Here is a 27,475-nt window from a genome sequence, read left to right on the forward strand (position 1 = left end):
TAATAGTTCAAATGTAAACATACAGAATAACATTGTTCTGTCTATATTTCTTAACACAATTCATTCCACCCATCATTCCTTTCTCTTCGTGGTTGAACTTATGAGGTAAAATGGTCTTTTATGAATAGTGGCAGAAGAAATGGAATTTAAGTATCAACAAAAGCTTCCAAACTTTCCTTCTGTTCAAACTAAATATAAATTCCCTCTTAAGGATTGTAATTCTAAATTAACCTTTTTTCTCACAACAATGTTGGTTATGTTGTTTTACTATCACAGCCCAACAGACAACATGAAGTTGTCTCCCTTATAACCTGTGAAGAATTTGTTTTTTTTATTGTCCGGCCTTCGATAGTTTGTTATTTGAATAATGCTGCCTTCAATTGCTTCTCCTACATTCGCCTTCCGATCTTCAGAGATCACAAATAAGATTGTTTGTGTGTATTCTAGTAACTTTCAGGTTCAAAATACAATGAAAACAAACTTGTAGTTTTAGCTTTTGATATTCTATAAATTATGGGGAAATGTTCAGCTTGTGTGTTGTTTAGATTAGAAACAAAATAATTCAACTCTATGTGTGTGTGATATTTTCATGCCTTTTCCAATTCAGGCCCGACATAAATAGAAGCCTAAAACCTTTGCATGGGGTGAATATATAATACACTTTTTTAGACGATGAAACAATAACTGCTGATATTAATTCAAACGTTTCTGGACGTTCAATAGAACGAAAATTAAAAACAGTTATTTTAGATGACACAGCTAACATGTAGGGTCGGACTATTTCGAGCTGTGCCTGAATGCACCTCTGCCCAGCGTTTGCTCGCGCCAGAAAGAAATTTAAACCGCCGCTGTGTCTCCGCCCCCTCAGAAAATTATAAATATAGGCAGCTCCTCGCCTCCTTTTCACTACAGCCTTCAACAACCGATTCTTCAGTGTCGAAAAGAAGCAAGGAGAAAGATCCTACAAAAATGGTGAGTACTGACGAACAAAACAATTATATAAATAATAAAACTACCGGTAATTACATTTTTTGCCGTTGAAATCCCGTTTATGTGCCTAAATTGAGATAGCTTTAGTCCAAACAGTTGGCGCAGTTTAAATCATAACGGTTGAAATTAGCCTTTAAAACGGAACTTTCATCGCTTTAAACTACAGTCAAAGATACTGTATCGACATCTGGGGATTTTTCTCACTCCAATTTAATAGGAATAAAAGCATACAGTATAAACGGTATGCGAAAAACTGTTTTCCCATCTTTGTGGGTTTGGAAGACATAAGGCTGGGCATTACTGTAACCCGGCGAGCTAGAAGACTGCATCAGATAACGACCTGTCCATGAACGTTACAGAAGGCAGGGCTTTGCAGCAGTGAGGAGAGATGTTGCTCGTTTTGGGAGGGGCAGACAGGAACACGTGACTCGGCACAAAGTCACTAGGGCTGCAGTCGAATAGTCCAAAAATCAGCTCCTAAGTTCTAACCCTATCGTATATTCCTTGACCTCTGAGTGAAACGTTAAGGGATAGTGGATAGGACAATACTTTAGAGAATCCGACTGCACTTTCCCTATCTGAGTGTTTATGATGCGCCAGCGGACGTTATTTTGTGCGTCTGCTGCTGTGGGGAAACGATGGAAACTACAGTTTTCTATACAACGGACTACATGGATGTTTAATAAGAACGAGGGACTACTGTAAACTCATCTAGAGACTCTGCACCGTGCTCTGATGCTGTTGCTTTATGAACGTGGACAACAGAGAAACATATTCTTCATGACCAAAGTTGGAATTTAAATAAAAAAGGAAAGTGAAACTTATGCTCGTTGGCCATATTGTAATGTACCCCTCCCTCCCAACCTTTTTAAATGTATCCTGTGACTGTATATCTAATAGTGTAGATAGTGTTGGTAATTGGTTAATTTAATTGCGATAAATCACAATTTTAGAGTTGAGTCCAGTTGTGTTTTATTTGTCAAATTGACACATGGAAACTGTTTGTATTAACATACGTTGTAGTACTGGAGGTCAGTGATTGCACTGTATAAACTGACATGGAATTTCAAATTCGAAAATGTAATCTGCTCAAAAGACGGTCTCTTTAATAAAATAACCGTTTGTCTCTCCTCCACAGCGTGAGTGTATCTCTATGCATGTCGGCCAGGCCGGAGTCCAGATGGGCAATGCCTGCTGGGAGCTCTACTGCCTGGAGCACGGCATCCAGCCTGACGGTCAGATGCCGAGTGACAAGACCATCGGAGGAGGAGACGACTCCTTCAACACCTTCTTCAGCGAGACTGGAGCCGGCAAACACGTCCCCAGAGCCGTCTTTGTGGACCTGGAGCCCACTGTAATCGGTAAGGATACATATATTTGTATTTAAACGTGAAATCATATTTTTGAAGAAGACGGGTAGGACAGACGGATAAATAGATGCTTATTGAACCCAAATAGGGAAATTATTTTGTTGCCGCAGCAGTGTGTTCAGGCATTAAAATATATAAATAATAAAATAAAATCGATAAACAGCAAATATAATATCTACAGTAGAATAGACGTGTATCTAAAATATTCCGGATTATTCTGGTTCAATACCCATGACTGTACCCGTGTTGTTCCTCAGATGAAGTCCGTACAGGAACCTACCGCCAGCTCTTCCACCCCGAGCAGCTGATCACCGGTAAGGAGGACGCAGCCAACAACTACGCCCGCGGTCACTACACCGTCGGCAAGGAGATCATCGACCTGGTGCTTGACAGGACTCGCAAACTGGTGAACTCTTCATCTCATTACATGTTGCAAGTGAAGCCTTTAAAATAAAAACATATTTCGATTGATGGCAAAACATTTAAAACCATTATCCCTTATTTCCAGGCTGACCAGTGCACAGGGCTCCAGGGTTTCCTGATCTTCCACTCCTTTGGAGGAGGAACCGGCTCTGGCTTCACCTCCTTGCTGATGGAGCGTCTCTCTGTCGACTACGGCAAGAAGTCCAAGCTTGAGTTTGCGGTTTACCCCGCCCCCCAGGTGTCCACCGCTGTGGTGGAGCCCTACAACTCCATCCTGACCACCCACACCACCCTGGAGCACTCCGACTGTGCCTTCATGGTGGACAATGAGGCCATCTACGACATCTGCCGCAGGAACCTGGACATCGAGCGCCCTACCTACACCAACCTCAACAGGCTGATTGGACAGATCGTCTCCTCCATCACCGCCTCCCTGCGCTTCGATGGTGCCTTGAATGTGGATCTGACTGAGTTCCAGACCAACTTGGTGCCCTACCCTCGTATCCACTTCCCTCTGGCCACCTACGCCCCAGTTATCTCCGCAGAGAAGGCCTACCACGAGCAGCTGTCGGTGGCTGACATCACCAACGCCTGTTTCGAGCCGGCCAACCAGTTGGTGAAATGCGACCCCCGCCACGGCAAGTACATGGCCTGCTGCCTCCTGTACCGTGGTGATGTGGTGCCCAAAGATGTCAACTCTGCCATCGCCACCATCAAAACCAAGCGCACCATCCAGTTTGTGGACTGGTGTCCCACTGGCTTCAAGGTGGGTATCAACTACCAGCCCCCTACCGTGGTTCCTGGAGGAGACCTGGCCAAGGTGCAGAGGGCCGTGTGCATGCTGAGCAACACCACCGCCATCGCAGAGGCCTGGGCTCGCCTGGACCACAAGTTCGACCTGATGTACGCCAAGAGGGCCTTCGTCCACTGGTACGTTGGAGAGGGGATGGAGGAGGGAGAGTTCTCTGAGGCCAGAGAGGATATGGCCGCCCTGGAGAAGGATTATGAGGAGGTGGGCACCGACACCGTGGGGGACGAAGGAGAAGAAGGGGAGGAGTACTAAGCCACTGAACCATCTGTGGTGAAGACTCTGACCCTCCATTGTCCAACTTCAGCTCTTTTCAAAACAACAACACACACACACACACACACACACACACATTGATGGCAGGAGACAGTCATGTTTTTGCCAGGTTAAAAAAAATCTCCCCAGGGATCAGCTGTTGCATCTCAGGACTTTAAAAAAAAAAGTTCATTTTTATTATTTTATTTTGAGTCATTCCAAATGTTACGGCTTTGTAAACAATCCCAATAAAGTTCACTTGGGTTCCGACATGACCTCTGACTCTGTCTTCATTGAATGACTTTACATGAAGGTGAATGTAAATTCCAACTCTTATTGAAAAGGTAAAAGTACATTTAAAAAATATATAGACACTTAAAAGAAAATGCATCAGTATTGCGTGTGTATTAGTGCCGCAGTTAAAGGTCGAGTAGCTTTAGAGGATTTAAACTTGTTAAACACAAAGTCTTTAAAATACAGTAAAGGCGTCAACATTACATTAAAAAAACCCTCAAGTTATAAGTAAAAGTAAATATTTACATCGAAATCTACTGCAAGTACCAAAGGAAAGGTAAGCACAAGAGCCCCGTTCAGAAACCTATATATTAAATTACTGGATTATGATCTTTCACTGCTAGCGAGGTGGAAATAATTGTAATTACTCTATATACTTCTTCTTTATTGAAACCAATACATGTCGGTTTATTTGATTTATACTTTGTTAACAAATCTAAATCTGAAAAGTAACCTTTAATATAGCGTTAAATTGAAATACTATAGTAAAATACTGGTGTGTTAGTACCCTGATTTTGAATTCACAGCAGGTCCATTTCTATTTACATCCAGAAATGAAGTGCGACAAAAGGCAAAAGTGAAATTGTTTATTCAGGTACGTGATAAAACTTTTGGCCAGATCTCAATATGTTTTTCATTTGTGGCACTGGTCCTCTTCTGTAGGTGTGAATTTGCCTCCTTTGATGATACAATTAATTTAAATGTTATCGTAGTATCAGGCTTTTTAAACGGACAGCATGGCATGAATTTGGAACTAGTGCCAGAGATATAGAAAAATAATTAAAATCCTTTATACATCCCACAGTGAGGAAATGTAGACAAGTGCAGATAAAGACACAATAAAAGTAGCACATTATACAATTAAAGGTGGGGTAGGTAAGAATGGAGAAAACTACGGTGGCCGGCAGGTGCAAACGCTAAACAACGGCCAAAAACACACACATAAGCAGGAAACACCGGCAAATAATGAAATGAAAAACCAACAAACCCTGAAAACACATACAACAGAAAAACGCTGCATTTACAGAAATGATGCAAGCTAAACCTACAACACACAAACTCCGAAAACAAACGCAACAGAAAAACGCTGCAAATACAAAAACGATATGCAAAGTCAAAAGCACATACAACCGAAAAACACATTACAAAAAAAAAGACATTACAAAAAAAAAACATTCCGGAAGTGCTTCAGGCCTCTACGTAGAACAGATTGATGTATGACCAGACACGAGAACGAACAAGAGGAAAGAAAGTTCATTTAAGTGGAGAAAGATATAAGAAGGTACGTTTTGTTTTGTTTTATACATAGAGCGTCATATTTATATAGCTAGCGTTAGCGTGTTTGATAAAAGAGCTTGCAAGAGCCATTGTGCACCTAAATGTAACTCTTGACATAATATAGATATAGTATAGAACCGGGACACCCCTCCCTACACGCAGATCACACAAACTGGGTGGGGTCTCACGCCCTCACCTCGTGGAGGGGGACTCAACTGAGCCGCAAATGCGATGCGGTGATAAAAAGGAAATCAAATAAAATGTAAAAAGTTGAATTAAAATATTAAAACAGCAACACAACATTATTCCCACATTAAAAGACAGTCTGAAGAGGTGTGTTTTGAAGGTGGGGGGGGGTCGGTGCAGTCTCTGATGTTTAATGGGAGTGAGTTCCAGAGGGAGGGGGTAGCGATGGAGACAGCTCTGTCCCCCAGGTTCGGTGCTTGGTTTGTGTGGGGATAGACCTTTATATATACAGTCTATGGGATAGACAGGAGGTTGGCTTCTGATGAGTTAATTGAAAGACCGTTCTTTAATACTATTATAATATTTAGGTAGCCGAAAAATATCCACTCTTTTTGACTTAACCTAGCTGTCCTACATTTTATTTCTCCACAGATGTACTGTCCATTCTGTGGTTCCAGCGTGACATCTTCGCATGGCTTTTGTGGTGTCTGTGGCAGAGACATCACATTTCTAAAAGATGTGGCTAACAAAGTCCCTGAGGAGATGCCCACCACTAGTGCGCATCTAAGTGCACAGCCTAGCACCAGTGCAGGTAAATAGGTTGTTCGTTTTATTACCAAACAATAAGTATTTAAAGAAAACTTGGTTTAAAAGTTCGAATTCTGTTATTATACAAATACATCTCTAAACTATGTGGCTTACCTACTGTTGAATGTGTTATAAGATGTTCCTCAGAAGGGATTGAGGATGAGACTCCTATTGAACATAATGAAGAGTAATGAATGTTTTATTCCTGTTTTTTGTAGCAGGAAGCTCAGCTGTAGAGTCCTTTCAGAAATATAGGGAAATAAAAAAGAGGGAGAGAAAGACCTTTTTTACAAAGGGACGGCATAACTCCAAAAATGAAAAGAAACAGAAATTGGTGAAGGTATGCAACGTTTTCTATTATGAATACATCTGTAATTCAAATCTGCTCACCACACTCTCATATAATGTCCGAAAAAACGTTTTATTCATTTGCATGTTATTGTCTTTTTGCAGATTTCTGTTGGAGTAATGAGGAGGATGGATAGCTGCCTTAAACCCGTGAGAGGGAGGTCACTTCCCCTTAATGTTGAACCTCAATGGGCATGTGAAGAACTGTTGGCTGCTGCCATAAAAAAGCAGAAAGCCTTTAACCAGGACTTGGAAGATGGTGCCCATGTCTTGTTGTACCCTGATGCGAGGGTGATAACAAATATACCCGGAACGGACACCCCTTTCACAGTACAGATGTACAAAGAGGCCATTGGAAAGCCCTACCAACGAATTACGTTGTACATCTGTACTCTTGAAGCCGTTGAAAACAGTTGTAAGTGCTTCTGACATATATTCCCCCTTGTTTAAAGCACTAAACTGTATAATAGTTCAAATGTAAACATACAGCATAACATTGTTCTGTCTATATTTCTTAACACAATTCATTCCACCCATCATTCCTTTCTCTTCGTGGTTGAACTTATGAGGTCAAATGGTCTTTTATGAATAGTGGCAGAAGAAATGGAATTTAAGTATCAACAAAAGCTTCCAAACTTTCCTTCTGTTCAAACTAAATATAAATTCCCTCTTAAGGATTGTAATTCTAAATTAACCTTTTTTCTCACAACAATGTTGGTTTGTTGTGCCCCAATGTAAATCCTAATGTGAGAGTGAAAAGGACGGTTAACAATATAATGTACATTTCACAAACATTTTGTGTTTCGATTGAATCCTGATTGATGTCAATCCAATAATTCAGGATTCAAACCAACATTTGATGATAGGTACAGACGTAGGGGAACAATTATTTTTATAGTATTAATCATGACACTTTTATTTTCTTAGGTTACACTGGAACAACCTCTTCAAGTGACGAGGACAGTGTGGTTGTTGTAAAGTTGCCATCTGGAGACAGTCTTGCTGACACCGTGGTCAGTTTGGATCTATCGTGGCATTTATTCTTAATTAAAGTGAATTTATTTTATTTCAGTCATTTGTGTGTTGGATGCCGGTGTGGGACTTTCCAAATGAACAGAGCACTCCCAGAATGGACAACAGTTTGCCAGGGTAAAATAAAACATTGTCAACATATTATTTTGTGCCACAAGAAGCAGAATGTTTTAACAGTACAGTAGTTTGAATATATTTTTGTTTACCTTTATCAGACCTCTCAGGCACCCACAACCAGCGTCTGATCGGGTAAGACTAATTAAAAATGTAATTATACCATGTAGGTTTGAATTTGTGAACATGAAATCAATAAATACCTTTGTGTGCTAATGACACTGTCATTAGATCAACTGCATCATTATTATTTATTGGGTAAAATAGGATGGAGCACCAACCCCATTCCAGGAAGAGGTCCAGTCTGCCCCGGGTCAGAACACCTTCTATAGGTAAACGATGTTGACAGTTGCATCGTGACACAGTTGTTTGGTGTGTATTTTTATTTGTACATTTGGTTGTTTGTATAAACTCCAATCACAGTGGGTAGCATTGCCAGGAAGCAGAACAATTATACTTTCATACATTTCCAAAGGACACCGACAACATCTGACATCTTAGTGAAGACGATACAAAAAACACCCACCAATATTTTTCAAAGATCAGATATTGTTTGTTGCATCCATTTCAAATGTTTACAAGGATTGTGCAGGAGTATGACAAAGTGCTGTTGTCAGTTTAGAACCCAATGTATTGAAAAAAAAACAGGAAGAGGATCGACATCCTTTTGTAAATATGACTGTCATGCATATACTATGTATTTGAAAGTAATTATTCAACTGTCTTCTCACTGCAGCAACTACACAAATGTGTATGCTCCGATCATTATCGACAGCCAGTCTGAGCCAGAAGAGGACAACGGAGCAAACTGCAGAGGAAAGGTATTAATTGTTACTTTTACCACTTCATTTTTTTTATTCTATACTGTAAATCTTATTACTAGCTTCATCATTTAATATTACAATACATCACTTTGTCTTTCCCAGCACAGAATACCTGACTGCGCCAGACGTTGTTGCAGAACTCTCTGCAAAAATTAAAAATACCTCTTGCAGCAGGTTTAATATGAACCGATCCAATGTATGGGATGGAGCAATCCGCGGCTTCAAACGGGCCTCATTCGACCCCTCTCATCAGATGCAGGTCAAGTTTACTGACGATGAGGGACAAACTGAGGATGGAGTGGACACTGGTGGTCCCGAGCGGGAGTTCCTGACCCTCCTAATGGAATGCCTGAGAATGAGAAGAATATTTGATGGTCCACAGGACAGGAAATTCCTCACGTTCGACAATGCAGGTAATGATGTTCGCAAATCTGTCTTATGTTCAATACTGTACTGTAAATATAGGAGCTGCTTATGGATTTTTCAGCTGGATTTACGTGACAATTACATTATCTTATACTGTATATCTTTATGATAACGTGGCAACGGTTGGTTAACGTGATAATAATTTGACAAAAAATATCAACAGCTGCAAAAGATGACGAATACTTTCATGCTGGGAGGATGATTGCAACTTCTATAGTTCATGGTGGTCCAGGCCCCCGCTTCCTGTCAGAGACGCTCTACCAGCACCTTACTGGAATGAAAAACACCAACATTGAAGCCATCATTGAAGACATTACTGATGACACTATGAGAGCTTCCCTGCTTGAGGTAGGCTGGCATATTAGGGCAAACATGTGTTGTTTTACTATCATAGCCCAACAGACAACATGAAGTTGTCTCCCTTATAACCTGTGAAGAATTTGTTTTTTTTATTGTCCGGCCTTCGATAGTTTGTTATTTGAATAATGCTGCCTTCAATTGCTTCTCCTACATTCGCCTTCCGAACTTCAGAGATCACAAATAAGATTGTTTGTGTGTATTCTAGTAACTTTCAGGTTCAAAATACAATGAAAACAAACTTGTAGTTTTAGCTTTTGATATTCCATAAATTATGGGGAAATGTTCAGCTTGTGTGTTGTTTAGATTAGAAACAAAATAATTCAACCCTATGTGTGTGTGATATTTTCATGCCTTTTCCAATTCAGGCCCGACATAAATAGAAGCCTAAAACCTTTGCATGGGGTGAATATATAATACACTTTTTTAGACGATGAAACAATAACTGCTGATATTAATTCAAACGTTTCTGGACGTTCAATAGAACGAAAATTAAAAACAGTTATTTTAGATGACACAGCTAACATGTAGGGTCGGACTATTTCGAGCCGTGCCTGAATGCACCTCTGCCCAGCGTTTGCTCGCGCCAGAAAGAAATGTAAACCGCCGCTGTGTCTCCGCCCCCTCAGAAAATTATAAATATAGGCAGCTCCTCGCCTCCTTTTCACTACAGCCTTCAACAACCGATTCTTCAGTGTCGAAAATAAGCAAGGAGAAAAATCCTACAAAAATGGTGAGTACTGACGAGCAAAACAATTATATAAATAATAAAACTACCGGTAATTACATTTTTTGCCGTTGAAATCCCGTTTATGTGCCTAAATTGAGATAGCTTTAGTCCAAACAGTTGGCGCAGTTTAAATCATAACGGTTGAAATTAGCCGTTAAAACGTAACTTTCATCGCTTTAAACTACAGTCAAAGATAAGGTATCGACATCTGGGGATTTTTCTCACTCCAATCTAATAGGAATAAAAGCATACAGTATAAAACGGTATGCGAAAAACTGTTTCCCCATCTTTGTGGGTTTGGAAGACATAAGGCTGGGCATTACTGTAACCCGGCGAGCTAGAAGACTGCATCAGATAACGACCTGTCCATGAACGTTACAGAAGGCAGGGCTTTGCAGCAGTGAGGAGAGATGTTGCTCGTTTTGGGAGGGGCAGACAGGAACACGTGACTCGGCACAAAGTCACTAGGGCTGCAGTCGAATAGTCCAAAAATCAGCTCCTAAGTTCTAACCCTATCGTATATTCCTTGACCTCTGAGTGAAACGTTAAGGGATAGTGGATAGGACAATACTTTAGAGAATCCGACTGCACTTTCCCTATCTGAGTGTTTATGATGCGCCAGCGGACGTTATTTTGTGCGTCTGCTGCTGTGGGGAAACGATGGAAACTACAGTTTTCTATACAACGGACTACATGGATGTTTAATAAGAACGAGGGACTACTGTAAACTCATCTAGAGACTCTGCACCGTGCTCTGATGCTGTTGCTTTATGAACGTGGACAACAGAGAAACATATTCTTCATGACCAAAGTTGGAATTTAAATAAAAAAGGAAAGTGAAACTTATGCTCGTTGGCCATATTGTAATGTACCCCTCCCTCCCAACCTTTTTAAATGTATCCCTGTGACTGTATATCTAATAGTGTAGATAGTGTTGGTAATTGGTTAATTTAATTGCGATAAATCACAATTTTAGAGTTGAGTCCAGTTGTGTTTTATTTGTCAAATTGACACATGGAAACTGTTTGTATTAACATACGTTGTAGTACTGGAGGTCAGTGATTGCACTGTATAAACTGACATGGAATTTCAAATTCGAAAATGTAATCTGCTCAAAAGACGGTCTCTTTAATAAAATAACCGTTTGTCTCTCCTCCACAGCGTGAGTGTATCTCTATGCATGTCGGCCAGGCCGGAGTCCAGATGGGCAATGCCTGCTGGGAGCTCTACTGCCTGGAGCACGGCATCCAGCCTGACGGTCAGATGCCGAGTGACAAGACCATCGGAGGAGGAGACGACTCCTTCAACACCTTCTTCAGCGAGACTGGAGCCGGCAAACACGTCCCCAGAGCCGTCTTTGTGGACCTGGAGCCCACTGTAATCGGTAAGGATACATATATTTGTATTTAAACGTGAAATCATATTTTTGAAGAAGACGGGTAGGACAGACGGATAAATAGATGCTTATTGAACCCAAATAGGGAAATTATTTTGTTGCCGCAGCAGTGTGTTCAGGCATTAAAATATATAAATAATAAAATAAAATCGATAAACAGCAAATATAATATCTACAGTAGAATAGACGTGTATCTAAAATATTCTGGATTATTCTGGTTCAATACCCATGACTGTACCCGTGTTGTTCCTCAGATGAAGTCCGTACAGGAACCTACCGCCAGCTCTTCCACCCCGAGCAGCTGATCACCGGTAAGGAGGACGCAGCCAACAACTACGCCCGCGGTCACTACACCGTCGGCAAGGAGATCATCGACCTGGTGCTTGACAGGACTCGCAAACTGGTGAACTCTTCATCTCATTACATGTTGCAAGTGAAGCCTTTAAAATAAAAACATATTTCGATTGATGGCAAAACATTTAAAACCATTATCCCTTATTTCCAGGCTGACCAGTGCACAGGGCTCCAGGGTTTCCTGATCTTCCACTCCTTTGGAGGAGGAACCGGCTCTGGCTTCACCTCCTTGCTGATGGAGCGTCTCTCTGTCGACTACGGCAAGAAGTCCAAGCTTGAGTTTGCGGTTTACCCCGCCCCCCAGGTGTCCACCGCTGTGGTGGAGCCCTACAACTCCATCCTGACCACCCACACCACCCTGGAGCACTCCGACTGTGCCTTCATGGTGGACAATGAGGCCATCTACGACATCTGCCGCAGGAACCTGGACATCGAGCGCCCTACCTACACCAACCTCAACAGGCTGATTGGACAGATCGTCTCCTCCATCACCGCCTCCCTGCGCTTCGATGGTGCCTTGAATGTGGATCTGACTGAGTTCCAGACCAACTTGGTGCCCTACCCTCGTATCCACTTCCCTCTGGCCACCTACGCCCCAGTTATCTCCGCAGAGAAGGCCTACCACGAGCAGCTGTCGGTGGCTGACATCACCAACGCCTGTTTCGAGCCGGCCAACCAGTTGGTGAAATGCGACCCCCGCCACGGCAAGTACATGGCCTGCTGCCTCCTGTACCGTGGTGATGTGGTGCCCAAAGATGTCAACTCTGCCATCGCCACCATCAAAACCAAGCGCACCATCCAGTTTGTGGACTGGTGTCCCACTGGCTTCAAGGTGGGTATCAACTACCAGCCCCCTACCGTGGTTCCTGGAGGAGACCTGGCCAAGGTGCAGAGGGCCGTGTGCATGCTGAGCAACACCACCGCCATCGCAGAGGCCTGGGCTCGCCTGGACCACAAGTTCGACCTGATGTACGCCAAGAGGGCCTTCGTCCACTGGTACGTTGGAGAGGGGATGGAGGAGGGAGAGTTCTCTGAGGCCAGAGAGGATATGGCCGCCCTGGAGAAGGATTATGAGGAGGTGGGCACCGACACCGTGGGGGACGAAGGAGAAGAAGGGGAGGAGTACTAAGCCACTGAACCATCTGTGGTGAAGACTCTGACCCTCCATTGTCCAACTTCAGCTCTTTTCAAAACAACACACACACACACACACACACACACACACACATTGATGGCAGGAGACAGTTATGTTTTTGCCAGGTTAAAAAAAATCTCCCCAGGGATCAGGGGCCTATGCTACGAAGCTGGTTCAACCTAACCTGGATATGTTTGAGTTAGCCGGTTGGCCTAATCCAAAACATACGCGCTCTCGCTAAACTGTACTACGACGCTGGTTATCAAGTGGATCGCTCAAGCCAGCCGTGTCCTATCTAGTTAGGTGCGCGTTCACATGAAAGGGGTGGTATCTGGAGCATTCGACCAATCACAAACATGGAGAAGCGCACTGACAGCGCAGCGTCATACTTCCTGAATGAAAAGTGAACTTTAATACTAGTCAAAAATGAAGAAGTTAAACTTTAAACATCCATGAATTAAACACTTGATCCACCAGGATCAAAGCCACATAGCTGCACCTGCAAGGTGAATACAGCTGGTAAAAGAACAAGTGTTTGAATGCGTACATTAACAGGTTTATGATATCACTGCCCCGTCTAAAACACGATCTGACTTTAATTACATTTGTCTCGAGTGTTTCGTCAACTTAATGTGTTGCTTAAAATAATACTTCTGCATACAGTATGTGACACTGTGAGTGTTGCACGGCCAGATACGGCTCAGCTGACTCAGATCAGGAGATATATGATGAATTATGAAGTGATATGCCGCGGACTGTACTTAATGTACTCTGATCCGGTTACTTATGTTGTGGCAGATATTTAATTAAGCTTTCTTAACGCTAATGTTATAATAGTCAGATTGCTCTGAAGATGGAGGTGATATTCTATTAATGTTCACGTTCACACAGTCGGTGATTTTTGCCGGCCGTCTTTCCTGCGACGGCAGCTTTTCTGTATTTCCTTTCTCCTGTAATATGACTTGATCGCTTTAAACTCCGCACACTGAGCTCTGATTGGTCAGCAGGCAGTGCTTTCACTGAGTTGATCTCTTAGCCTGCAACCTAACCTGGTCCCGACCAGGTTAGCTGCTTAGCATATATTACCATGGAGATCTAGCCTGCTAAAAAGAGAACCAGCTTCGGATGACCGGAAAGCCGGAGTTTGCTCTGAATTTAGCCGGCTAAGCGAAAATCCTGCTTCGCAGTATACCCCCCAGGTGTTGCATCTCAGGACTTTAAAAAAAAAAGTTCATTTTTATTATTTTATTTTGAGTCATTCCAAATGTTACGGCTTTGTAAACAATCCCAATAAAGTTCACTTGGGTTCCGACATGACCTCTGACTCTGTCTTCATTGAATGACTTTACATGAAGGTGAATGTAAATTCCAACTCTTATTGAAAAGGTAAAAGTACATTTAAAAAATATATAGACACTTAAAAGAAAATGCATCAGTATTGCGTGTGTATTAGTGCCGCAGTTAAAGGTCGAGTAGCTTTAGAGGATTTAAACTTGTTAAACACAAAGTCTTTAAAATAAAGTAAAGGCGTCAACATTACATTAAAAAAAAACCTCAAGTTACTAGTAAAAGTAAATATTTACATCGAAATCTACTGCAAGTACCAAAGGAAAGGTAAGCACAAGAGCCCCGTTCAGAAACCTATATATTAAATTACTGGATTATGATCTTTCACTGCTAGCGAGATGGAAATAATTGTAATTACTCTATATACTTCTTCTTTATTGAAACCAATACATGTCGGTTTATTTAATTTATACTTTGTTAACAAATCTAAATCTGAAAAGTACCCTTTAATATAGCGTTAAATTGAAATACTATAGTAAAATACTGGTGTGTTAGTACCCTGATTTTGAATTCACAGCAGTTCCACGGTTTAGTCAGCAGATGGCGACAAAGGTCCATTTCTATTTACATCCAGAAATGAAGTGTGACAAAAGGCAAAAGTGAAATTGTTTATTCAGGTACGTGATAAAACTTTTGGCCAGATCTCAATATGTTTTTCATTTGTGGCACTGGTCCTCTTCTGTAGGTGTGAATTTGCCTCCTTTGATGATACAATTAATTTAAATGTTATCGTATTATCAGGATTTTTAAACGGACAGCATGGCATGAATTTGGAACTAGTGCCAGAGATATAGAAAAGCACATTATACAATTAAAGGTGGGGTAGGTAAGAATGGAGAAACCAGCTCGAGTGCGCTAGAATTTGAAAGTACGAAGCCGAAAAAAATCTGCCCCTTCCTTCAGACTTCCTCAAAGAGCCCCTCCTCCAACACACACGAACGCGCACATGACCAATGAGGGCACGAGATCAGTTTGTGCCCAGATGGAAGGCTGACAGGCAGGTAGGCCATCCAGTTACTTTAGCCGGGCCGGCTCAGATGATTGGCCACGGCTTCCACAGATGAAATGTTGTAATGTATTTATTGTCAAAGCATTTCATATATCCATTGCTATCGGGATGTTAAGAACATTCCATGGAATATAACAAAAAGTGTTTCTGAAGTTTTACCCTACCTTTAAGTGAACATTTAAAAGTAATAAATCAGCCGTCAGTTTGAACAGAAGTAACTAGATCTAGCTGCCTTTAAAGAAAGCTTGTTTTAAATATTGGGGAAGTATCCTATTTGCACATGGCAGAGAATATGATGGATGGTGCTGCTCCACCCTCCAGGCATCATAACATCCTGTTTCTGTGTGTGACACCACAGCATAGATAAGACTTCATTTAAAAGTACATACAAAAAATGATTTACTGAATAAATAACTATTAATAGCAGATCAAATATAAATAAATAATAATAACTGTAAAAAAAAAAAAAGAACAAAATAAACAATCAAATAATCCAAGAAATAACAACAGTTTATTTAAAGATAACAAGAAGTTAACAAAAGGAATACTAATAATAATAATTCATGCATAAATTATAAAACACTTTACTACTATTTGTTACTTTAATAATACTTTAATGCACTTCTATTCTATTTGAGAACCATTCAATACAGGATCTGTACTTGAAACAGAGTATTTCTACTCTGCAGTATTGCTAAATCTGAGAACTTTTTCCACCTCTGATGAATTCATGTATTCAAGCAATAAGTCAGGGCGCACACACACACACACACACACACACACACACACACACACACACACACACACACACACACACACACACACACACACACACACACACACACACACACACACACACACACACACACGAGGATCAAGTGTGTTGTGAGTTGGGGAAATGTATTCCATCGCACCTCAGCCCCCCGCCTGTGATTCTGCTGAGACTGCTTCCCTTTGATAGTCTTTTATTGCCACGCCAGCAAAACACTCACTGGCAGGGAAGCTTGGCCTGTGTGTGTGTGTGTGTGTGTGTGTGTGTGTGTGTGTGTGTGTGTGTGTGTGTGTGTGTGTGTGTGTGTGTGTGTGTGTGTGTGTGTGTGTGTGTGTGTGTGTGTGTGTGTGTGTGTGTGTGTGTGTGTGTGTGTGTGTGTGTGTGTGTGTGTGTGTGTGTGTGTGTGTGTGGAGCAGCAGCAGCCATAGTTCATTTCCCCTGTGCTTGTGGAGGTTGTTTTGTGCAGGTGTGTGAGCTCTGCAGGTGTGTGTGAGGCGACACAGAGGAGGGGGGGGGCATTTGTTCTGAAAATAGGCCTCCTGTGTTCCTGCGTTTACAGCTTTTTCTTTATTCACATGTACATAACAAGATCTATCACAAGGTTAGGGCTTTTTATGTAGATAATATATTTTGTCTTGTACTGAATCACATATGTTCCTTTGTTTCTTGTCTTAATATGTATACTTGTTGATGTACAAATTGAGCAGAGGCCTGTACTACGAAGCTGGTTCAACCTGGATATGTTTGAGTTAGCCGGTTGGCCTAATCCAAAACATACGCGCTCTCGCTAAACTGTCCTACGACGCTGATTATCAAGTGGATCGCTCAAGCCAGCCGTGTCCTATCTAGTGAGGTGCGCGTTCACATGAAAGGGGTGGTATCTGGAGCATTCGACCAATCACAAACATGGAGAAGCGCACTGACAGCGCAGCGTCATACTTCCTGAATGAAAAGTGAACTTTAATACTAGTCAAAAATGAAGAAGTTAAACTTTAAACATCCATGACTTAAACACTTTATCCAGGATCAAAGCCACAGAGCTGCACCTGCAAGGTGAATACAGCTGGTAAAAGAAAAAGTGTTTGAATGCGTACATTAACAGGTTTATGATATCACTGCCCCGTCTAAAACACGATCTGACTTCAATTACATTTGTCTCGAGTGTTTCGTCAACTTATGTGTTGCTTAAAATAATACTTCTGCATACAGTATGTGTCACTGTGAGTGTTGCACGGCCAGATACGGCTCAGCTGACTCAGATAAGGAGATATATGATACATTATGATGTGATATGCCGCGGACTGTACTTAATGTACTCTGATCCGGTTACTTATGTTGTGGCAGATATTTAAGTAAGCTTTCTTAACGCTAATGTTATAATAGTCAGATTGCTCTGAAGATGGGAGGTGATATTCTATTAATGTTCACGTTCACACAGTCGGTGATTTTTGCCGGCCGTCTTTCCTGCGACGGCAGCTTTTCTGTATTTCCTTTCTCCTGTAATATGACTTGATCGCTTTAAACTCCGCACACTGAGCTCTGATTGGTCAGCAGGCGGTGCTTTCACTGAGTTGAGCTCTTAGCCTGCAACCTAACCTGGTCCCGACCAGGTTAGCTGCTTAGCATATATTACCAGATCTAGCCTGCTAAAAAGAGAACCAGCTTCGTAGGACCGGAAAGCCGGAGTTTTCCCTGAATTTAGCCGGCTAAGCGAAAATCCTGCTTCGCAGTATACCCCCCTGGGCTGAAGTCAAATAGTCCATTTAGCTTAGGAACCTTCCTAAAGGAGTGAAATGACCCGGAAGTCCCTCAGTGGCAGCCATGATAAGTGCCGTTCGAATTCTCTAGAATGATGAGAATGAAAGGAAAGGAGGTTTCAAACTTCCTTTATCACCTCCTTTAGCTTAGGAACCACTGGATCTCCCTTGACGAGAGGAGAGGAGAAAATGCTGCCCCACAATGCATTGCAGCCGCAGCATTTGCCGTCACTCAACAGTCGGCCGTTCACGGAAACAACCGATTATGAGAAATGATATCATGAAAGTTACGGTGCTTATTAAGCATTTTAAAACATATGTGGTAAGTTGCCAAAGTGCTTTGTTTTGAACATTCATCAGTATTATAATCAAAAAGAGAAATATGAACGTTAGTTTTTACTGAAATGATCAAATAATGTCAACATTTCACAGTCTTCACTGAGCTGTGTGGGGTTTGTTCAACTTTTAAAAGATGTTTGAATGGTGATATACACAGTGATAGATGTTAAGGACTAACGTTTATAATAAATACATTTGTATTGATTTTAAGATCTTTTCATAGTTCATACAATCTTTGGGATCATTAGTATTAATGTGGACTGGAGGGAGAGGGAGAGGGAGACGAGCAGAAGTTTCACTTTCCTTTTTTATTTCAATTCCAACTTTGGTCATGAAGAATATGTTTCTCTGTTGTCCACGTTCATAAAGCAAAGCAGCAGAGTCTCTAGATGACTTTACAGTAGTCCCTCCTTCTTATTAAACATCCATGTTGTAGTCCGCTGTATAGAAAACTGTGGTTTCCATAGTTTCCCCACAGCAGCAGACGCACACAATGACGTCCGCTGGCGCATCATAAACACGTCGGATAGTGAAAGTGCATTCGGATTCTCTAAAGTACCGCAGTCTCTTCTCCTAAGTCCTTTTGAATTCTCCTATCCACTATCCCTTAACCCCGTGACGTTTCACTCAGAGGTCAAGGAATAGACGATAGGGTTAGAATTTAGGAGCTGATTTTTAAACTATCCGACTGCAGCCCCTGCTTCCTTATTTGAATAATGCTGCCTTCAATTGCTTCTCCTACATTCGCCTTCCGAACTTCAGAGATCACAAATAAGATTGTTTGTGTGTATTCTAGTAACTTTCAGGTTCACAATACAATGAAAACAAACTTGTAGTTTTAGCTTTTGATATTCTATAAATTATGGGGAAATGTTCAGCTTGTGTGTTGTTTAGATTAGAAACAAAATAATTCAACTCTGTGTGTGTGATATTTTCATTCCTTTTCCAATTCAGGCCCGACATAAATAGAAGCCTAAAACCTTTGCATGGGGTGAATATATAATACACTTTTTTAGACGATGAAACAATAACTGCTGATATTAATTCAAACGTTTCTGGACGTTCAATAGAACGAAAATTAAAAACAGTTATTTTAGAAGACACAGCCAACATGTAGGGTCGGACTATTTCGATCTGTGCCTGAATGCACCTCTGCCCAGCGTTTGCTCGCGCCAGAAAGAAATTTAAACCGCCGCTGTGTCTCCGCCCCCTCAGAAAATTATAAATATAGGCAGCTCCTCGCCTCCTTTTCACTACAGCCTTCAACAACCGATTCTTCAGTGTCGAAAAGAAGCAAGGAGAAAGATCCTACAAAAATGGTGAGTACTGACGAACAAAACAATTATATAAATAATAAAACTACCGGTAATTACATTTTTTGCCGTTGAAATCCCGTTTATGTGCCTAAATTGAGATAGCTTTAGTCCAAACAGTTGGCGCAGTTTAAATCATAACGGTTGAAATTAGCCGGAACTTAAAACGGAACTTTCATCGCTTTAAACTACAGTCAAAGATACTGTATCGACATCTGGGGATTTTTCTCACTCCAATTTAATAGGAATAAAAGCATACAGTATAAAACGGTATGCGAAAAACTGTTTTCCCATCTTTGTGGGTTTGGAAGACATAAGGCTGGGCATTACTGTAACCCGGCGAGCTAGAAGACTGCATCAGATAACGACCTGTCCATGAACGTTATAGAAGGCAGGGCTTTGCAGCAGTGAGGAGAGATGTTAGGCTTGTTTGAGACACATTGCGGCTCGCCTCGAAAGTAGACGAGAGTAGCCGATCGCAGCCGGGGGAGGTGTCAAAATGCTCGTCTTAAGTCGGACAGCTCGGACTCGGAGTCGGCTTGACTGGCTGGGTTTTGTAATGGCGTTTTTCGTTGCAGATGAAGTGGATGCAATAGAAATCCCACATGTATTGTATGGAGAATGACATGATCATTCTAAAGGGACTGTGATTGAGAGAAAATTAAATATTTGTTTACAATAAACATGAATATGTCATTTGTTTGATTTGCATTAAAAGACAATACCATTTTTCATTTAAATGATAGATTACCTTGTGCATTTGTTGCAGCTCTTGCTTGCTGCATAAGTGCAGCTGCTAAACTGTTATCTGAAAAATAATTTACATCATTTAAAATCATATCCAGATTGTTGGAATGCAATTTAGTTGTTTACTCACCATTTTGTAGTCTTTGGGAAATGTCTTGTGAGACTCTTACAGTGATGTCTCCCTGTCCATCACGCAGTGTAAGCACCACAAATTCCATTTTACCCACTGTAGACAAAGGTGATCTCCATTGCTTTATATAGGTTTGTTAATTCAGTCATGATGAGGAACCACACCAGTGACTGGGTTCCATAATTATAAATGCTCCTCCCTCTTAATGTTTGCAAAACTGATAGGTGGACAGGCTACAAATGATCAGTCCCTTCAGATCCGCACACATGAAGCTTCATGAGCATGCATTGAACAGACCTGCTGCTGTGTTAATTCTTTAGCTGCCACTTTAAGCTTTATGATGTGTACAACATGGATGTAATTTGATTTAATCTTGCCATTTTAAATGATGTATTCAATAAATAAGGTTAAACCAAATCATTACAATAGATTTTATTTTAATGATTTGGTTTAACTTATAGAGAAACTTTATTGTTATTGCACATATTACAGGTACTGAGACAACGAAATGCAGTTTAGCTTCTAACCAGGTGCAACAAGCAGTGAAGTGGAAAGTAATGTACACAATCTACAGAATAACATAGAGAATGAATTGAATGATGAATAAACAGTGGGGTATGAATACACTAGATATCAGCCTGTGAGCAGTATGAACAGTGTGTATGAATATGCTAAGATATATAAAGTATGAAAACGGTAAGCAGTATAGTATAAAATATATAGATATTCATTTCGTGATGATAAACATTGTGGAACAATGATGAAAAATGGGAATGGATGTGGCGACGTAAAACTGACACAAAACAACAACAAACTTTTGCCAGCCAATTGGAGAGTTTCATCAGCAGCACGTGGTAAAAACCACCAATGAGCGCTCAGCTCGAGATACCAGCGAGCCGTTTCCCATCAAGCATTTCGCTTCCGCAGCTCGTGGAGAGCAACTGCGCCGCCTCGCCTCGCTCTCAAGGCTGCGGGCGTCTTTGTCTCGCGAGATTTCAAAGTCTCATGTGGGCGAGCCTCCAGAGCAAGTCGGACAAAATGACTAACCATCATGCAACACACTAGCAAGACGTTGATCGCAACTGCGCAGGTCTTGCTTGTCTCAAACAAGCCTGTTGCTCGTTTTGGGAGGGGCAGACAGGAACACGTGACTCGGCACAAAGTCACTAGGGCTGCAGTCGGATAGTTTAAAAATCAGCTCCTAAGTTCTAACCCTATCGTATATTCCTTGACCTCTGAGTGAAACGTTAAGGGATAGTGGATAGGACAATACTTTAGAGAATCCGACTGCACTTTCCCTATCTGAGTGTTTATGATGCGCCAGCGGACGTTATTTTGTGCGTCTGCTGCTGTGGGGAAACGATGGAAACTACAGTTTTCTATACAACGGACTACATGGATGTTTAATAAGAACGAGGGACTACTGTAAACTCATCTAGAGACTCTGCACCGTGCTCTGATGCTGTTGCTTTATGAACGTGGACAACAGAGAAACATATTCTTCATGACCAAAGTTGGAATTTAAATAAAAAAGGAAAGTGAAACTTATGCTCGTTGGCCATATTGTAATGTACCCCTCCCTCCCAACCTTTTTAAATGTATCCCTGTGACTGTATATCTAATAGTGTAGATAGTGTTGGTAATTGGTTAATTTAATTGCGATAAATCACAATTTTAGAGTTGAGTCCAGTTGTGTTTTATTTGTCAAATTGACACATGGAAACTGTTTGTATTAACATACGTTGTAGTACTGGAGGTCAGTGATTGCACTGTATAAACTGACATGGAATTTCAAATTCGAAAATGTAATCTGCTCAAAAGACGGTCTCTTTAATAAAATAACCGTTTGTCTCTCCTCCACAGCGTGAGTGTATCTCTATGCATGTCGGCCAGGCCGGAGTCCAGATGGGCAATGCCTGCTGGGAGCTCTACTGCCTGGAGCACGGCATCCAGCCTGACGGTCAGATGCCGAGTGACAAGACCATCGGAGGAGGAGACGACTCCTTCAACACCTTCTTCAGCGAGACTGGAGCCGGCAAACACGTCCCCAGAGCCGTCTTTGTGGACCTGGAGCCCACTGTAATCGGTAAGGATACACATATTTGTATTTAAACGTGAAATCATATTTTTGAAGAAGACGGGTAGGACAGACGGATAAATAGATGCTTATTGAACCCAAATAGGGAAATTATTTTGTTGCCGCAGCAGTGTGTTCAGGCATTAAAATATATAAATAATAAAATAAAATCGATAAACAGCAAATATAATATCTACAGTAGAATAGACGTGTATCTAAAATATTCCGGATTATTCTGGTTCAATACCCATGACTGTACCCGTGTTGTTCCTCAGATGAAGTCCGTACAGGAACCTACCGCCAGCTCTTCCACCCCGAGCAGCTGATCACCGGTAAGGAGGACGCAGCCAACAACTACGCCCGCGGTCACTACACCGTCGGCAAGGAGATCATCGACCTGGTGCTTGACAGGACTCGCAAACTGGTGAACTCTTCATCTCATTACATGTTGCAAGTGAAGCCTTTAAAATAAAAACATATTTCGATTGATGGCAAAACATTTAAAACCATTATCCCTTATTTCCAGGCTGACCAGTGCACAGGGCTCCAGGGTTTCCTGATCTTCCACTCCTTTGGAGGAGGAACCGGCTCTGGCTTCACCTCCTTGCTGATGGAGCGTCTCTCTGTCGACTACGGCAAGAAGTCCAAGCTTGAGTTTGCGGTTTACCCCGCCCCCCAGGTGTCCACCGCTGTGGTGGAGCCCTACAACTCCATCCTGACCACCCACACCACCCTGGAGCACTCCGACTGTGCCTTCATGGTGGACAATGAGGCCATCTACGACATCTGCCGCAGGAACCTGGACATCGAGCGCCCTACCTACACCAACCTCAACAGGCTGATTGGACAGATCGTCTCCTCCATCACCGCCTCCCTGCGCTTCGATGGTGCCTTGAATGTGGATCTGACTGAGTTCCAGACCAACTTGGTGCCCTACCCTCGTATCCACTTCCCTCTGGCCACCTACGCCCCAGTTATCTCCGCAGAGAAGGCCTACCACGAGCAGCTGTCGGTGGCTGACATCACCAACGCCTGTTTCGAGCCGGCCAACCAGTTGGTGAAATGCGACCCCCGCCACGGCAAGTACATGGCCTGCTGCCTCCTGTACCGTGGTGATGTGGTGCCCAAAGATGTCAACTCTGCCATCGCCACCATCAAAACCAAGCGCACCATCCAGTTTGTGGACTGGTGTCCCACTGGCTTCAAGGTGGGTATCAACTACCAGCCCCCTACCGTGGTTCCTGGAGGAGACCTGGCCAAGGTGCAGAGGGCCGTGTGCATGCTGAGCAACACCACCGCCATCGCAGAGGCCTGGGCTCGCCTGGACCACAAGTTCGACCTGATGTACGCCAAGAGGGCCTTCGTCCACTGGTACGTTGGAGAGGGGATGGAGGAGGGAGAGTTCTCTGAGGCCAGAGAGGATATGGCCGCCCTGGAGAAGGATTATGAGGAGGTGGGCACCGACACCGTGGGGGACGAAGGAGAAGAAGGGGAGGAGTACTAAGCCACTGAACCATCTGTGGTGAAGACTCTGACCCTCCATTGTCCAACTTCAGCTCTTTTCAAAACAACAACACACACACACACACACACACATTGATGGCAGGAGACAGTTATGTTTTTGCCAGGTTAAAAAAAATCTCCCCAGGGATCAGGTGTTGCATCTCAGGACTTTAAAAAAAAAAGTTCATTTTTATTATTTTATTTTGAGTCATTCCAAATGTTACGGCTTTGTAAACAATCCCAATAAAGTTCACTTGGGTTCCGACATGACCTCTGACTCTGTCTTCATTGAATGACTTTACATGAAGGTGAATGTAAATTCCAACTCTTATTGAAAAGGTAAAAGTACATTAAAAAATATATAGACACTTAAAAGAAAATGCATCAGTATTGCGTGTGTATTAGTGCCGCAGTTAAAGGTCGAGTAGCTTTAGAGGATTTAAACTTGTTAAACACAAAGTCTTTAAAATACAGTAAAGGCGTCAACATTACATTAAAAAAAACCCTCAAGTTACTAGTAAAAGTAAATATTTACATCGAAATCTACTGCAAGTACCAAAGGAAAGGTAAGCACAAGAGCCCCGTTCAGAAACCTATATATTAAATTACTGGATTATGATCTTTCACTGCTAGCGAGGTGGAAATAATTGTAATTACTCTATATACTTCTTCTTTATTGAAACCAATACATGTCGGTTTATTTGATTTATACTTTGTTAAAAAATCTAAATCTGAAAAGTAACCTTTAATATAGCGTTAAATTGAAATACTATAGTAAAATACTGGTGTGTTAGTACCCTGATTTTGAATTCACAGCAGTTCCACGGTTTACTCAGCAGATGGCGACAAAGGTCCATTTCTATTTACATCCAGAAATGAAGTGTGACAAAAGGCAAAAGTGAAATTGTTTATTCAGGTACGTGCAGTGGCGTTTCTATATGTACAAAAGTGGTGGGGCACAAAAAACTCAGATGTCTATATATAAGCTTCTGCAGAGAGGTTCATGGCTGGTGAGGCACTGGCACTGACTCTTCAGGTTTACAAATATATTAAATCAAAATATAATATTATTTTCAAAAGCTTTTTTTGTCTGATGCTTCAATTACTTTTAAACAGACAGTTCAACCGAAGGATACCCAACAAAATGTAATTTTATCATTTAAATATTGAATTGTTCTCTCTTAGTAAGATCCCATTTTCAATAAAATTGCAGTCTTACCTTGACTTGAAGATGAAGTCCATTTGCCTATCCTTCTGGACACAAATCTCTATCACTTTTTTGTAAAAGTCCTCCTTATCTTCTTGTAGTTTCAAAAGTGTATCATAAATCTAATCTAATCAATATATTTTTTATTCGAAAATGATAAAAGTAGGGTAGACATGTGGATATTATCCGGCTGAACAAAACGTACATTTATCTAACAGCTACGTTTCCCACAGATCTTATTTTGAGCTATTTTCTAAAATTCTATGGAGAAATCTCGTTGCTTTTTTGTGGAGGGAAGCCATGCGCAGCTTACTTCCTGGTTTTAGGACGCCTCACTGCAGCTCTCTCTCCTCCTCTTCACACACCACACTTTTCGCGGCACACGTACTTACAGCCAATCAGCTCTGAATTATGTGAGATGACATATGGTGGGGACGGCAGCACTTTGCCCCTATGGTCATTATTTTTTGCCACACACATTAAATAGGAAAATACTCTGAGCATGCGCAGTGTAGTTTTTGCAGTCATCGTTCACTTAGACAGTCAGAGGGAGGGGCAGGATCAGGTTTTGTCCCACATGGCTCTAAACAGCTCAATAGGCACACACTGTAGACACTAATTAGAAGAACATATACTAAAACGGCAATGTACAGACGAATCAGATGATTAAACACCTGCCCCTAATGACCAGTCGCCACTGGGTACATGATAAAACTTTTGGCCAGATCTCAATATGTTTTTCATTTGTGGCACTGGTCCTCTTCTGTAGGTGTGAATTTGCCTCCTTTGATGATACAATTAATTTAAATGTTATCGTATTATCAGGCTTTTTAAACGGACAGCATGGCATGAATTTGGAACTAGTGCCAGAGATATAGAAAAATAATTAAAATCCTTTATACATCCCACAGTGAGGAAATGTAGACAAGTGCAGATAAAGACACAATAAAAGTAGCACATTATACAATTAAAGGTGGGGTAGGTAAGAATGGAGAAACCAGCTCGAGTGCGCTAGAATTTGAAAGTACGCAGCCGAAAAAAATCTGCCCCTTCCTTCAGACTTCCTCAAAGAGCCCCTCCTCCAACACACACGAACGCGCACATGACCAATGAGGGCACGAGATCAGTTTGTGCCCAGATGGGAGGCTGACAGGCAGGTAGGCCATCCAGTTACTTTAGCCGGGCCGGCTCAGATGATTGGCCACGGCTTCCACAGATAAAATGTTGTAATGTATTTATTGTCAAAGCATTTCATATATCCATTGCTATCGGGATGTTAAGAACATTCCATGGAATATAACAAAAAGTGTTTCTGAAGTTTTACCCTACCTTTAAGTGAACATTTAAAAGTAATAAATCAGCCGTCAGTTTGAACAGAAGTAACTAGATCTAGCTGCCTTTAAAGAAAGCTTGTTTTAAATATTGGGGAAGTATCCTATTTGCACATGGCAGAGAATATGATCACAAAAAGTGATTTACTGAATAAATAACTATTAATAGCAGATCAAATATAAATAAATAATAATAACTGTAAAAAAAAAAAAAGATCAACAAAATAAACAATCAAATAATCCAAGAAATAACAACAGTTAACTTAAAGATAACAAGAAGTTAACAAAAGGAATACTAATAATAATTCATGCATAAATTATAAAACACTTTACTACTATTTGTTACTTTAATAATACTTTAATGCACTTCTATTCTATTTGAGAACCATTCAATACAGGATCTGTACTTGAAACAGAGTATTTCTACTCTGCAGTATTGCTAAATCTGAGAACTTTTTCCACCTCTGATGAATTAATGTATTCAAGCAATAAGTCAGGGCACACACACACGCACGCACGCACGCACGCACGCACACACACACACACACACACACACACACACACACACACACACACACACACACACACACACACACACACACACACACACACACACACACACACACACACACACACACACACACACACACACACACACACGAGGATCAAGTGTGTTGTGAGTTGGGGAAATGTATTCCATCGCACCTCAGCCCCCCGCCTGTGATTCTGCTGAGACTGCTTCCCTTTGATAGTCTTTTATTGCCACGCCAGCAAAACACTCACTGGCAGGGAAGCTTGGCCTCTGTGTGTGTGTGTGTGTGTGTGTGTGTGCGTGCGTGCGTGCGTGCGTGCGTGCGTGTGTGTGTGTGTGTGTGTGTGTGTGTGTGTGTGTGTGTGGAGCAGCCATAGTTCATTTCCCCTGTGCTTGTGGAGGTTGTTTTGTGCAGGTGTGTGAGCTCTGCAGGTGTGTGTGAGGCGACACAGAGGAGGGGGGGGGCATTTGTTCTGAAAAGTAGGCCTCCTGTGTTCCTGCGT

The 27,475-nt window shown here is 41.7% G+C and overlaps 3 protein-coding genes across 3 annotated transcripts; all 3 read left to right on the plus strand.

The window, feature by feature from the left end:
* Nucleotides 1–866: 866 nt before the first annotated feature.
* On the plus strand, nt 867–4,121 carry LOC117450886 (tubulin alpha chain). Its single transcript, XM_034088893.2, has 4 exons — nt 867–972; nt 2,129–2,351; nt 2,618–2,766; nt 2,869–4,121. Exons 1-4 carry the CDS (start codon nt 970–972, stop codon nt 3,844–3,846), a joined length of 1,353 nt encoding a protein of 450 aa, XP_033944784.2. The 5' UTR covers nt 867–969; the 3' UTR covers nt 3,847–4,121.
* Nucleotides 4,122–10,001: 5,880 nt separating this feature from the next.
* On the plus strand, nt 10,002–14,225 carry LOC117450817 (tubulin alpha chain). The gene is made up of 4 exons (XM_034088797.2): nt 10,002–10,026; nt 11,185–11,407; nt 11,674–11,822; nt 11,925–14,225. Exons 1-4 carry the CDS (start codon nt 10,024–10,026, stop codon nt 12,900–12,902), a joined length of 1,353 nt encoding a protein of 450 aa, XP_033944688.1. The 5' UTR covers nt 10,002–10,023; the 3' UTR covers nt 12,903–14,225.
* Nucleotides 14,226–19,345: 5,120 nt separating this feature from the next.
* LOC117450801 (tubulin alpha chain) lies at nt 19,346–24,172 on the plus strand. Its single transcript, XM_034088776.2, has 4 exons — nt 19,346–19,451; nt 22,186–22,408; nt 22,675–22,823; nt 22,926–24,172. The coding sequence occupies exons 1-4, from the start codon at nt 19,449–19,451 to the stop codon at nt 23,901–23,903; spliced, it is 1,353 nt and encodes a 450-aa protein (XP_033944667.1). The 5' UTR covers nt 19,346–19,448; the 3' UTR covers nt 23,904–24,172.
* Nucleotides 24,173–27,475: the final 3,303 nt, after the last annotated feature.

Source organism: Pseudochaenichthys georgianus, chromosome 8, assembly GCF_902827115.2.
Source record: "Pseudochaenichthys georgianus chromosome 8, fPseGeo1.2, whole genome shotgun sequence".
Lineage (NCBI taxonomy): Eukaryota > Metazoa > Chordata > Actinopteri > Perciformes > Channichthyidae > Pseudochaenichthys > Pseudochaenichthys georgianus.

Bases quoted from the DNA above. Each gene is read 5' to 3' on its own strand.
- LOC117450886 (XM_034088893.2), top strand. The intron at 2,352-2,617 runs GTAAGGATACAT...GTTGTTCCTCAG, and splicing joins CCTGGAGCCCACTGTAATCG to ATGAAGTCCGTACAGGAACC. The intron at 2,767-2,868 runs GTGAACTCTTCA...CCTTATTTCCAG, and splicing joins TTGACAGGACTCGCAAACTG to GCTGACCAGTGCACAGGGCT.
- LOC117450817 (XM_034088797.2), top strand. The intron at 11,408-11,673 runs GTAAGGATACAT...GTTGTTCCTCAG, and splicing joins CCTGGAGCCCACTGTAATCG to ATGAAGTCCGTACAGGAACC. The intron at 11,823-11,924 runs GTGAACTCTTCA...CCTTATTTCCAG, and splicing joins TTGACAGGACTCGCAAACTG to GCTGACCAGTGCACAGGGCT.
- LOC117450801 (XM_034088776.2), top strand. The intron at 22,409-22,674 runs GTAAGGATACAC...GTTGTTCCTCAG, and splicing joins CCTGGAGCCCACTGTAATCG to ATGAAGTCCGTACAGGAACC. The intron at 22,824-22,925 runs GTGAACTCTTCA...CCTTATTTCCAG, and splicing joins TTGACAGGACTCGCAAACTG to GCTGACCAGTGCACAGGGCT.